This window comes from Apis laboriosa, unplaced genomic scaffold (genome assembly GCF_014066325.1).
Source record: "Apis laboriosa isolate Shangri-la unplaced genomic scaffold, ASM1406632v1 scaffold47_cov149, whole genome shotgun sequence".
Taxonomy (NCBI): Eukaryota; Metazoa; Arthropoda; class Insecta; order Hymenoptera; family Apidae; genus Apis; species Apis laboriosa.
In genome coordinates this window covers 96,135-110,943 of record NW_025223437.1, presented here as the reverse complement: position 1 = coordinate 110,943, position 14,809 = coordinate 96,135, and the positions used below count along the sequence as shown (strand labels likewise).

The 14,809-nt window shown below is 33.6% G+C and overlaps 1 protein-coding gene across 1 annotated transcript in view; it reads left to right on the top strand.

The window, feature by feature from the left end:
• Positions 1-14,809, top strand: part of LOC122716709 (glutamate receptor ionotropic, NMDA 2B-like) — a 107,917-nt gene that overhangs the window by 5,983 nt on the left and 87,125 nt on the right. Inside the window, exon 2 of the mRNA XM_043940049.1 lies at positions 1,865-2,033. Coding sequence (XP_043795984.1) covers positions 1,865-2,033 — 169 coding nt within the window. The remainder of the gene's footprint in view (positions 1-1,864; positions 2,034-14,809) is intronic.

Sequence of the window (14,809 nt, the reverse complement as noted above, 5' to 3'; positions counted from 1 at the left end):
CTTTCAATACAAGACTTGCATTATTTTATTATTATTATCTTGATAAATTATCGAAGCAACTTTATTCGTAACCTCAACTATTCAATTTTCCCCGTCACTTGGTCTCCGAACGATCGCGCCCAATCCACAACACGCAAATACAAAGATACGAGTCTCACACTCTTGCATATAACCTCAACTCAAAATTAATAAAATTCTTGATCGTTCTCCACGTTGGTGTTCCGCTAATCAGCTGTCAAGCGTGTCGAAAGGAATGGAGGAGGCAGTAACGTTAACTTACACTGTCCGTTCTCTGCCTACGTGTATACCATTCATCCGGCACGATCGATTCAGCGCAACAGGTGCTAGCTGATCCATTCTCTGGTCGTAACAAAGTGAACACTCTGGATGCACTTTTTCGTCCGTTTCAATGCGTAATACCTTCGCCTGCGTCCCTAGTCTTTGAGTAACTGGCGAGGAAAAGGCAAAGAAACGTTGCTGCTAATTTTATTAGTCGAAATATTTTATATAATAATCAAAATTTCAACAAAGTAAATTTTTCGTTCTATGAATTTATTCTTTCGTATTCTTCTGTTGTTTGATTTATATTTTGATCTTGAAGATTCAAAAAAATATAGTTTGTATATATTTTAAATCTCTTTAATGTTTAGATTAAAACGTTTGATCGATAATTAATCAATCAATGCCCGTTATTGAAAGAAATTGATTATCGAGATTGTTTTAATCAATTAATAATCGTCACTTAGTAATAAATTTTAATAGATACGAAATTATTAATTAATTAATTCTATTATTATATATCGTTAATTAATGATTCGTACTTTTTCATCGAATCAAAATCCTATCTAATTCATGGAAGTATATATTACGTTAACTAATACCATTGAATCATTAATTTTCGAAATTATTAATTACATAAACTCACGTTTTACTTTCCGTATCTTTTTCTCTTATTTTATAAAAATTATTCGACAATTTCAATTTAATACAATTTCTTGAATTACTCGAATTTTCGAAAATATTAATTACATAAATTTATGTTTTACTTCCAGTATCTTTTTCTCTTATTTTATAAAAATTATTCGACAATTTCAAATATAATTTCTTGAATTACTTGAATTTTCGAAAATATTAATTACATAAATTTATGTTTTACTTCCAGTATCTTTTTCTCTTATTTTATAAAAATTATTCAATAATTTCAATTTAATTTCTTGAATTACTCGAATTTTTGAAAATATTAATTATATAAACTTCCCATATCTTTTTCTCTTATTTTATAAAAATTATTCGACAATTTCAATTTAATACAATTTCTTGAATTACTCGAATTTTCGAAAATATTAATTACATAAACTTCCCATATCTTTTTCTCTTATTTTATAAAAATTATTCGACAATTTCAATCTAATACAATTTCTTGAATTACTCGAATTTTCGAAAATATTAATTACATAAATTTACGTTTTACTTCCAGTATCTTTTTCTCTTATTTTAAAAAAATTATTCGACAATTTCAATTTAATTTCTTGAATTACTCGAATTTTCGAAAATATTAATTACATAAACTCGCGTTCCTATTTCTTTTTTTTCCCCTTATTTTAAAAAAATTATTCGACAATTTCAATACAATTTCTTGAATTACTCGAATTCAATTAAAAAATTCCATTTACTCGCTATTGAAAAATGCTCGAATGTATGCGTAATAATAATTTCGGATAATAAATTATTCGAGCTCTATTCGTTCGAGCCTTTAACGATACATTGAAAACAACATTGAATACAACAACGCGGGTAGAGTACGATTCGTCGAAGAAATTTCGATCCCGTTTGCCGCGCTAATTCGAACTGTTGCGTGTAACAGGTGGGCATGATGGTTCCTCACAAGTCCTTCGAGGTGAGGGAGTACACGAAAGCGGTGACCTCGGCTATCCACACGTTGCAGAAAAGCAAGGGGCGGAAATTGAGACTTTTCGAGCGGTACGACATCCACGTGAAGGTGGCGATGAAATCGCTCACGCCGAGCCCGACCGGTAAGTCGCCATTTTTAACATCCGTTAAACCAACCGCTTTCCTTATCCCTCGATGCGCACAGAAATTAAAGCAACGTTCATAACGATTCGATACGTCGAGTTATCGAGTCATTCGCGTGCAATAATTATTAAATTAATATCTGCGCGTGGCATAGTGTTAATACATCTCGTTGGAACATCTCGTTGATGGATCGTAGTCCACAATGAGAATCGTAGGAAGTTGTATCTCGTATAAATACAATACGCTTCGAAGAAATCAATTTTCTAATTTTAGAATCTAGGGGAGCAACTTTCTCATCATAATTGTAAATAAATTGGAGAGTTTAAAATAGAAAATTTCTTATCCACAAGATGTTCTTCTTGGCGAGGAGTTGAGATATTTGATAATCGAATGCGTGCCAAGTATTTCTCGAGCGACGAATTAAGGTCGAATTTGCCTTTACGAATTCGAAGCCATCCTCTTTTTTGTCTTATCGATAGTTCGAGGCTAACGAGACGAGAAACAGAGCCCGAACCGATGAAACGAATTAAGAATTCTTCTAGAAGAGAAGGTTCAATTAAATCTATTCATTAGATCGGATTATGGTGTGGAACGGATTTTAACGGTGTGGACGGAGGGGGAGATTAAGAGAAAGGGGGTGGGGAGTGAAAAGAAAAAAAAAGGTAAAATTCATCCGGCGAGATAAAAAATTATTCCTCGAATATTGTTTCATCTTTTAATCCAATCCTGTAAGTACATTTCCCTCCCTTCCCAGGTAGACGAAGAATAAACGAAGGAACGAGAAAGCGGAGAGATATAATCTTTCCATCCACGACCTCGAAAAGTCCACCAAGACCGTATGTAAATTTAATTCTCAATTAAACTTCAGGTCGTCTGTCAGACGAGGGGGCGAACAGGTTTTACGTTTTGTTTAAATTAAAAAACATTCTTTTTTTTTTTTTTCTCAACCATTAACCATTTTCTTTTTTCTCTTACTTGTCGACTCTTCGAAAATGTATTCTATATTTTATTCCTTTCTTTCTCTTTTAATTCGAAACACATAAGAAAAGAATTTCCAGACGAGATCGAATTATAGATCTATCCAAATGAATTATAGATCCGCATACGACGATAAATCTGAATATCTTTTGGCAGATTTTTGAAGAATTCTGAACAGTGTCGTGAGTAACCTTTCTCACGAGGAACACCTGTGAATCGTTTTGGAGGAATGTATTTGCGAAGTATTTGGTCGAGTAAAAGGAAAAAAAAAAAAAACGAACTTTTCCGATTGACTAACTTTTTCAACTTTCTTTTCTCTTCCTCGTAATTGGAAAAAAAAGGAAAGAATGGAGAATAAGAAGAGGAAGAAGAAAGAAACGCTGGAGGCGTTCTATTGGCGGTTGGCCAGTTTGCAGATTGTTCGGTTAATTATGCGGATTTGGGAATCGGAATGATTGAATAATTGAATGGGTTGAATAATTAATTCTTTGCCCGGTCGAAGGAATTGCTCGTTTCTTTGGAAATTTTGGATTTTACACATCGAGCGAGTTCCAAAGTTGGGAAAATAAACGTATTCGATTTGAAACAATATTTTCGACAAATTTGTAAAAAGACTTTAATCTTTTTGCTAATTGTTCGTTCGAATATTTAAAATATTCGAGTAATTTAGAAAATTAATCGTGAATAAATGCTAATCGAAAGCAAGGTTGGAAAATTCTTCCCCTATTTTAACGGAGAATTCTCACCTTTAAGAGGATTCTCTCCTTACACGTGTTACCAGAGAAATACGTATTGACGTCGTTCGATTCTTTTCTCGAGAGAAACCTTTTACAGAAAATTGTTGTAAATTACAGAGGGAAGATGAAATATCGGAATGATTTCCGATTTCAACGAAATTTCTATGTTAAAATTGAAAAATTGAAAATTAAAATTGAAAAATTGAAAATTAAAATTGAAAAATTGAAAATTAAAAATTGTTCAAATTGTGAATAACAAAATGTGAGAGATAAGATAAGATGTTATCGACATGTACGACAGAATATAAATCACGCGAGGAGATACACAGGTATATAACTATATATCGTGGAATTCTGAAACCTCTTTTTAATTACACTTCATCCGAGATTACTTCATATAAAGGAATGTTTTGTTATTTTCTTCTCACAGTGGAAAAGAATTCAATTCTATCGTTCAATTAGTTGAATACAATTTGTTTTCATAAATATCGCGCGTGTTGAAGTTTCTTCGACAATATATGCGCGAAACAGGCGAATAATAATCAAAATAAATATTTCATTTTATAATTTTCAATGGACAAGACGATTTATCGGCTCGAATAATTCGTTCGAATCGAATTTATTCTCACAAATATAAAGCTATAAATCTTGCAAGTTTTGTTGTACACGGACGGACGTTTCAACGGGGAATTATTTTATTAATATTTTCTCCGTAATATATTCATTCATAGGCGGAGAATTATGCGCGAAAATCTTGTCGACGCGAGACGAATATGCCTTCATAAATCTCCGTCGACGCAGCTTTTTTTCCCCTTCTCTCCTTTAAACGGATTCACGGTTCGTCGTTCTTTTTTTTCTTCTTCTTCTTTTTCTTTTTCCTTTTTTTTTTTTTCTTCTCTCTTTCCAAGAAGCTTTCAAACACAGCCAAGTAATCGACTGATTTATGAACACCTCTCTCGCCTCGCGTGCAACTCCTTCTTTCCCGATGAGGAAAGAAGAAAAAAGAGCGTAGATAAGCTTCATCCGCGGTCTGATGTGGGATTTAGGGGATGAAATAGGGGATGGCAGGAACGAAAGGTCAATGCATGATTCCTCTCACGTCTCGAGGATGTCTCGAGGATCTCGTATACCTCTCTGGTTTTCGAAAAACCGGATCGAACCTTCTTTTCTTTTTTTTTTTTTTCGCATACACCTTTTTGCATCTGTGCCACGAACGAAAAAAAAGAGAGAGAGAGAGAGAGATTCAAAGAAATTCTTCCAACTTCTTAAAGAAAAGAAAAAAGAAAAAAAAACATTACTCGAATGAAATAATATTCTCTCGTTCGAAAACGAAATTATTTAAATTCTTGAAATGAACGTACAAAGAGAGCGTCGAAAAAATAGGATAGTTAATAAAACCCGCAATGTAACGTAATCGGGACGAAAAATATCGTTCGTCGAAAATAATCTGTCAACAGGCAAATATTCGTCGTTGGGCTGAAACAAACACCGTTTAATTAAAAACCGAAATCGTTCGTATATTTTTTTTCTTTTTTTTTTTTTTTTAATAAATAATATTTCGCGTGTCCGTTTATTCCCTGGAAACGATGCGACCACGCACGCACGCACAGACGCACGCAGGTTTTCGAACCGCAATTTAATCGCGGTTAACGTTTGCTCGCGAATTATCCTGGCGACAGGTTGAAACATTACGAGTTCAAGCTTTAAATTTTTCAGATTGGAAGGGAATGAAGGGGGTTACGATAAGGCCGAGTTATCGTATTTTTCGAAAAAAACTCGACTCAGCCTCCTTTGTTTACGATCCCTCGACTCGAACGAGATATTTCGTGTTTTTTTCTGTTGAAAAATGAAAATGCGCGTGTTTACCGCGCTTCGAGAGCGAGAGAGAGAGAGAGAGAGAGAGAGAGAGAGAGAGAGAGAGAGAGAGAGAGAGAGAGAGAGAGAGAAATTTTCTGTCACGTTTCGGAAAAAATTGGGAGACATCGCGAAGTTTTAAGATTAAAGGGGGTCGTTAATTAAAAGGGGGGATTAATAAAATAAAAATTTTGGTTACCTAATTTTCTGCAATCAAATTGTTGTTTTTCAACTTTTTCAACGCGCGTTGAGATAATAATAATCCCTCGCTGGTGGGAGGGAAGCTTTTTTTTTTTTTTATTTGCAATCATTTGTTTAATTTGAGCTCGAGTAACGAGAAACTTTTCTTTATAAGTATAAAGTTTTAAAGAAGCCACGCCTCTTTTCTTTTGAGGATTATTCACTGAAAGAATAATTGAGATAAGAAAGTTGTGCTGGATTGGAAAGACTACGGAAAAAAAAAAAAAAAAAAAAAAAAAAAAAAAGAAAGAAAACTTGACGATACTTAATGCAGACAACGAGATACGGGTTAATAGACTGGAAAAGAAATAATAATAACTCGTTTCTCGTTTCTCTATAATTGCAAAAAGTTTCGCTCTCGATCCTCGAACAAGCTGCTGCACTTTGTGTTATTAAAAATTTATTCAACGCGTTATTTATGTCGCGAATATCGTTTAACACGATATTCAAATATTGCTGAAAAATCAAGGGTGTAAATGGGGAGAGAAATTTTTCGTAATATTCGCTTAAATGAAATAGATTTTTCTTCCTCTCCACTCTTCTGTTCCTTTAATAAAATTATTTCGAAATTATCATGAAAATTTATTAATTTTATAAATATTAACTTATTTTCAAATATAATTAAAAATTCAGATTTATTTTTATTTATATTCAAAAATAAATATAAATTTATTTATTATTATTATTATTATTATATTAATTTCATCATTAATTTTAATAACAAAAATTTCTTACATTGAAAATAAAACTCTTCGAAAAAATAAATAAATAAATAAATTTATTAATTTTTTAATTTATTTAAATAATAATAATGAAAAAAACATTTAAATTTTTTTAAATTGAAACATTTATATTTGTAATTCGATACAATCTTTCAATTTAAAATTGAATAATCGTTTAATCGTAAATTATTTACAAATATTATAGGATGTATATCCGAAATAAAAATTTAATTTAATCGATTCATAGTCGCTCTGCATATCGAATTTCCATTTCCATAAAACGTCTATTGTTTCCTGCAACATCGTTGTATATAAGAACGATGTATATCACGTCCCATTCTTATACACGCCACGAATGAAAATTTAATTCCACACGGAACGCCATATTTGGCCATCAAGAAGAAACGAAAAAGGTGTAGTTAACCTACGCAAATCATATTACGCGTACAGCCTGGACGGCAGCCAGGCGCCATTGGGACAACGACTCGAGTATTCCATTCCCATGTACAGGGTGGTGTTGGAGAAACACCACAATTAACGTGTTCAAAGATAAATAACAGGAAGAGAAATGAACAAAGATATAATTTTAAATAAAAAAGATATTTTTTGCGAATTACCTGAATTATTATTAATAATAATAGAATAACTTGGAAGGAAAAATTAATTTTTAAGGGACGCCATTTTTTAAGATGGCGCGATGCAACGAACGAAGTAACTAGATGTATCTCGACTGAGAAATCTTTCATCTATTTTTTTTTTTTTCACGCGATAAAATGAATAAAAGTAATTAGAAAAATCTTTATAGAGATAGAAAAATCTTACTCGCTGCGAAACAAATAACGCTAATTAGCTTTCACACGGTAAAATGCATAAAATACATGAAGTAGTAAGAGAATTCGTTATAATTGTATTAAATTAATAGGAATTACGGAAAGTATTCTTGAATCTCTTCCCCTCTTCGAATTGCTCGATTTTTCTCTTCCTCTTCTTTTTTTCCCTTTTCAAAGTAGAGAGAAAAATATTTCTCTCTGTAATTAAACGCCATTGAAACGTCGAAAATCTTGGCTTACTTACTCAAAAAGCTCGAAAAGCTTACTTACTCTCTCCTCCCCGATGCTCGACCGAGTCCTTCGGAATTATAATGTTTCCAAACGCGGTTTCTTTTTTTCCAACACCCCGTGTATACAGAGGGCGACACTTAAAGTATCGCCTATAGCGATAACATCCGGCTAAAACGATGCGTCTTGCTCGCGTCACCTTCCTCTTTCGCCCCATTAAGCTATGAAAATCGTGGCCGTCGCGCTTTAAGTGAATTTAATAAATTGAAAAGGTAAGAAAGCGAAAGGAAGATGGAAGAAGGTTTTTACGTCTTAATACGATTCTCGCGTGGGAAACCACCACGGCTGAATTATCCCCCTTTGGAGGCGTTTTAAACGATATATATACCCTTTGCAACGATGTAAACTTTTAAACGAGGAAAAATATGTATGTGTGTGTGAAAGAGATATCCTCTATTATCGTTCACTTTGATTTTTTTTTTTTCGAAACTTTTATTACATTTCAAAATTGTAAAACGTGATTAGAGGTGTAAATAAGCTAACAGTTTATTTCTTATTAAGTTTCTATTTGGATTTTAGAAGAATCAATTGGAATGTGGATGAAAATATACGAATATTGTGTAACGATAAATATATAATTATTGGTCAAGTTATAATTTTTGTTACTTTTATTCGTATGTATGTTTCAAACAATGGCAATCAATTATATTATTATATTTACTCGTCGTAATTGCATTCGTTCTTTGACAAGAATATTTCGTCTCATTAACGCATGAAACGGAATAATTTTAATGTGAGAATAATAATGGAATGCAACGTGTAATGAAATATAAGGGAACGAATGTCTATGGTGCTAAATTAATTCAATTTATTTGTCCTTTTTTTATTTATTAAATAAAGAGTAAATAAATTATATTTATTTATAAATTGTATCTAATTATGGCGCAATGAATGAATGCGTGAATAATAGAAATATAATAGAAAAATATTTAGAAAAGAAAAACTTAATTAATGAAAGGATCTTTGGAATGAAAAATTAACCTTGATGCATATAATTCTTTTTGTTCCACAATCAAATAGAAAATTTAAATAGAAAATTTTCGCCAATTTTCAAACCGATGTTATTTTCTTCAAATTTAATTTATTTGATCTCATTCCATCACCTTGAATTAATATATATTTTATTAACAGAACGCAATAATCGAATCGTTTATTTGAAAAATTGATTATCGCATGACAAAGATATTTGTAGCAAACCGTTGATTAAATATTTTCTTGTATTCTTTTACAATTAATTTAAAAAAAAAAATAACTTTAATAATTTTAATTCCAACTTTCTTTGAATCATTACTATTTCATTTTCTCTATTTTTCGAGCACAGTGTTTCCGAGCATTGCTCGATTCTTTTACGTAAATTGGATTAATATCATAAATATTCAAAATGACGATAATAATTCAAAGAACGAATAACGCTACGTTTCGACATAATCCGGATTTATTGTTACACGATACGAAATACACATGCGAAATGTAAACCCAACTTAACACCTTGAAATAATTACTTATTTTATTTTCCAAGTGGTATTGAAATTTAAAATTAAAAAAAAAAAAAAAAAAAAAAAAAAACTATTCAAAAATAAACACTCGATATTTCATAAAACGATGATAATAAAAAATAATAAAAAATAGAAAAAATAGAAAATTATTATTTAAAAAAAAAAAAAATTTGCGCGATACGATCGTGTATACGTTAAGCGTGTTAATGAGATCCGAGATCTGTGAATTATTCCACAAGAACGTCGCTAAATCGCTTGCATTATTCACGCAGAGGGAGTATCCATTTTTATCCAGCGCTTGTTAGATCTCTCAGCGACGATCCAGCGGATTCTTTTGTCTTCTAATTTGTCGCGTTGCATCTGACGGCGCTCTCAACTTTCTCAATTACTCGCGAAAAGCGTTCTCGATCCCTTTCTCGATCCCACTCTCTCTATAGTCATTGAAACTAACTTTCGAATATAAACAGCCGTGGAAAACAAGAATAAAATTATTCCTTCCTTCCTTCTTCATCGTGGATTCAAAGAGAGGGAATCTTTTTCAAATTGCATGTGCGACAGTGCAAGTAAGTAAAATTAAAAGGTATTTAACACAAATATTTGAGAATATTTGATAAAATGGAATGGATGGACGCATTTGACAAACGTGAAATTATTTTTCCACCAGAGTATTTTATTTGAAACGTGAAGGAAGGAGAATGAAAGATGGGGAGGGAGGGAAGAGAGATATTAAAGCACAAATATTTGGTGTGAAAGACCGGCGTGGCGCGACGAGCTGAAAGTTAAGTCCGTGCTCGTTCCGCGGAAAATGCAAACTTTTTGGCACTAATGTGCGCCACGGGATGTGGAAATGGGTTCAAAGGGGGTTAATGAAGGTCGTGCAAATTCCAGATTGCATGTTCCAGAATTAAAACGCTTAAACCGAGAAGGGGAAAAGTTACGTCGGTTCATTCAAGGGCTATTTACCTTGTGGTTAATTATCATAATGCTGGAGAAAAATTTTTTCCAAATCATCGATGCGATCAACGAACTCGAAGTCGATCGCAAAATATTCTTTCGTCGAGGTGAAATCGACATTGTTTCGTGAGAAAAAGAAAAAGAAAAGAATGTATATATTTTATGGAATATCCTTTTCGAAAAAGATGAACTGCGAAGAAGAAGTTTTACGTGCAGAATTTTAATACATAACTTCGCACGATTTAAATATACCTCGATTTATCAATAAACCGAGACACTTATCAAATCGGACAAACGTAAAATAATTTTCGTATTAATTTTTCAAATTAAATATCGTGGAAAATATCGAAATTATTTTTCCCTTTGTCAATAAATGGAACAAACAATCGTATTAATGTAATGATAATTCGCGCGCATAGCAATCCTGTTAAAATGAAAGATAAACACGTACGAGATATATACATATATATGAAAAAATTTTGCTTGAATCGAAAATAAGCGACAACGAGTAATTTCAATTAATTCGAAACATTTATTTTAAAAGCAATTTGCAAAAAAGTAATTTCATTTTACGTATATATATATATATATATATACATATACATGTACAAAATCAATCACTTTGAAATCATTTTTCGTTTTAACGTCGCGACATTTGTCCGAGAATCTCGGCTTTCAGTTACTTTTGCTTAGCCATCACGATTTAATGGGGCGCTATCATGAGATACATTTATCCAAAGTAAAAAATATTCGACGATATTCCTCGAAAGGATAAATATAATTTTTCAAGAATAATATATTAATCCAAAGATAAATCATCGGTCGTTTCATTGTATACAAAACACGCAATTCGAATAATCGATGATGTCTCAATCGTCATTAAATCGCAACCCGCCACAAATTCACTTTCATCATCACCCCCCCCTCCCCGCACCAAAATTCCCAGGATACGAAGCGAGTGGGATAGGAGAGTGAAACGGGTCAAGGTTAACTCATCCAAAAGCTGAAATAACTCTCGTCGCCCCACGGATTGTTAATCGTTGGAAACGAGGGAAGCGTTTCCACCATCGTCCATTTTCAGTGGCAGGAAATGGGCTGGCCGCAAAGCAAATTGAACGTCGCGGTTAAACACGCGTCTCGGAATAATTGATGCGCGTGAATCAATCGTCCGCATCGTGTCGATTTGTCCGAATGAATTAAAAAAAAAAAAAAAAAAAAAGAGTGGTAAATTTCATAAATTTCAAAATAAAATATTATTTTTGGAGAAGCGTTGATCGTTCGAGAATAATCAGTAATGGCGCGATATCGTCGAATTGGAGGAATCTTCTTTTCGCGAGTATCGTTGGAAGAATTATATGGATAAGATTTCGAGAGGGATGCTTGGTTCAAGTATAGTCGTTTCCAGTTTCGGGTCGTTGGTTCGACGCTTGAGACGAAATTGTCAAGTTTGGAAGACGAGGTTCTTCGTTTTGATGGATGGCGAAACGAAACGCGTGGTTAAACGTCGGTTTCGTTCTTATCGTTGCGAAAGATTGACCAACGACCCAACTTTCTTGTCAAACTCTTGCGATTCTTGAAATAATTTTTGAAATATATATCGAAAGATACGAAACAGTTGGTTTACTTATATTTTAAAGACGATTTCAAAAATCTAACATTAAATAATTAGTCTCTCAGTTAATTTTCTAATCTCGAGCAATTACGAGAAATTACGAAATTTCGAACAATTAATTTCGATAAATATAAGAATTTATATTATAATAATTATTCTCATATTCATAAAATGATCTCTATCTTGTTTTGTCAAAGAAACAAGTTTTGTTTCAGGTCAAAATATAATTCCAAACGAGATCCAGTTTTCCAACCACGTTACCAACCACGATAACGAGTCTACCTTCGCCGCCATTGTTACCTCTCTCTCTCTCTTTTACCAGAAGTGGTAAAGACAAATTCCACTCCTTAATTATTATCCACCAATCTTCCACTCTTAACCCTCTTCAAAACCCTTTCCAAACTAAGAATAAATATCGTGGACTCCCTCGGGTGTCGTTGTCTCTTGCTTTAAAATCTTGCTTAAAACGGGCGCAGAAACGACGAGGATGGTTACCACGTATACGCGGGCTGCGTTCTTGCAAACTACCGCCACCTAGCGAAGGAACGTGGAACACATTTTTAAATGGAGCGCTTGCCGCGCGATTTTAAAGAAGACGCCAACAAGTGGACGAATGGTTTACCGTCTGGCCATCGAGAAACCTGGATTGATTGATAATTCAGGGGACGTTTATCGATCGGTCCCGTGGGTGTGACCCGAAAATTAATAACGTTTCCGTGCGACGTGGTTACATCGATTAAAGGGTTTCTTGCAACGTTTATGAGCAAAACGTTAAATATTACATCGCTTCCGTATTTAATGCGGTTTGTAACTCCCGATAGACCGGCTCTGTGGGATTTAAACGGAACTCTCGTGTTTGATCGGATGGATACTCGGCTTGGATTTCGATTAACCGTGGAAAAGCCATTTCGTTAGATGTTTCTGTTGAATTAATTAGTTTAGGTGCAAGGGTACGTAAGTTCACATTTTAGTTTATTTTAACTCTCAATTTTCGCAGCTGGGATGATATTGAAATTCGAATAAATATTGTTCTCCTCATTTTTCCCTCCAATTATTCCCTCAAGATCGAATATTCTTTTTCTTACTTTAACGCGAAACTGAATTTTTACGTCAAAAATATTGGGAACAAGAAGAGAATAATTTTTCTTACAAAATTCGTTGCATCAAATATAAACTGATGATATCCTTATCTTTATCCTGAAACTACACCAGAAAGAAAATGAAAAAGTATCCATATATAGAGTCCCCCGAAACGCGAAATTTCTTGTGAAGGAGCGCTCCTCGTTTCGTCGCGAATATCGTGCTTTCGTTTGAAGAGCATTGTACGCACATCTCTCTCTCTTTCTCTCTTTCTCTCTCTAGAAAGAAAAGCTTCCGAACAAGCTTCCTTTGAGCTTCACGTCACGTAATTAAAGGTGCCCTAGTCAGGTCTACAAGGCAATTAATCGTCTCGCGAGCACCATGTTTTTCTTTTAAAGAGTTTCCAAAAAAGAGTTTCCACGCATTCCAATTCTTTCACTTTATTCCTATAAAATTCGCGATCGAATTTTCGCGTATGATTTGTCGAAAAATCGTTTCGATTATTATAAATCGATAAAGATAAAAGCGAAAAGTCGAAACGATGGATAGAAACGAAGAAGGGAAAAGGGAAATCGCTCGGAGGAGAAATTTTTCAGCCACGGAAAACACAAAATGACGAAAACGGAAACGATCGCAGCGTCACTCGAGGCTTTTATACGCGAAATTTCTTATCGATTCCGCCCGTATTCCTCGATATACATCGAGATACATTTTCCAAGAGTTAAATAAATCGCAAGATCAAAGGTTTTCTCGATTTGTTCTTCATTGTGCTCTTGATTTATATGTTCTGGATCAACGGGCAATTATATCAAGATTTTAATCTTATATTTAAAGAAATAAGAAGAAACGTATGTTCAATCTTTGGGAGGTATAAAAGATTGCGAATTTAATTTTTTTGAATCTTCGTAAGATTCTGCGAGATTCGTAAGATTTTAACGCTTCAACCACTTCTTCTCCTCCTTCCAATTATCGATTAAAATATCTCTTTCTCGACACATTTGCTGTCACACGTACGTGATATCCTCTCTCTACGTTCACGCATATTGAAAAGAGGGATTAACTCTTATCACAAAATGAGCACGATCAAAGCGATCCACAAATCGATTCAACGTTTCTTCAATTTTTCCTCCGATTTTGAAACGAGATGTATCATCACGTTTAATCAGAAAAATTTACTTTTAACTTACTTAATATTGAGAATTAATTCGAAAAATTAAAAGAGATTGGAAATTACTTTGAAACGCAGAACAAAGTAAATCTCTCGCTGTATCTCTTGATTCGTCATCGATGCGTAAAATCCGGGCCAACCTGAATATACGTGTATATACGGTTGAATATCGATCGCCACGGATTCTCTCAAAATGCAAAGATATCCAGGATTAACCGACTGTTGGGATCCATGTATCCTCTCTCTCTCTCTCTCGGAATCTGGAAATCTCCTGGATCATCAAGAATCCAGGGATACTTTTGATACCTTGGTCTACCAGACCAACCAACCAGAATTCTTACAACCCACTCGAATCTTTCGATCCTCTTCCCTCTTCCTATACGAGAATCCGTCCCATTTCCCTCGAACACCGCCGCTTTTCGAAATCTTCGGATTCTCGGATCCTCACCGCGATATCGGTACAAATACCCTTCGAGAGAGTCGGAATGGAATTCGTCGGCTACATTTTACATACCTGGGATTTATTTTTACCTTTCCATATAAAAATACGGGATCGTGGAATATATACGAGTTGGAGGGTATATATGTAGGCTAAATTTTCATCCTTCGTGAATTATTTTTAATGTTATAGTATGTTAAAGTATATTATTATGGTTTAGAGTCTCTTAATTCTTTCGTTTCCAAAAAATCGTCAAAGTCGAAAATTTTCTATTTTAAAATTTGGACGAAGAAATTTCGAATTAATCGGATTTAAGATCCTTCGATTTAAGATGATAAAATGAAATTTTGTCTTTGCTGCGTGACAGATCCCAATAT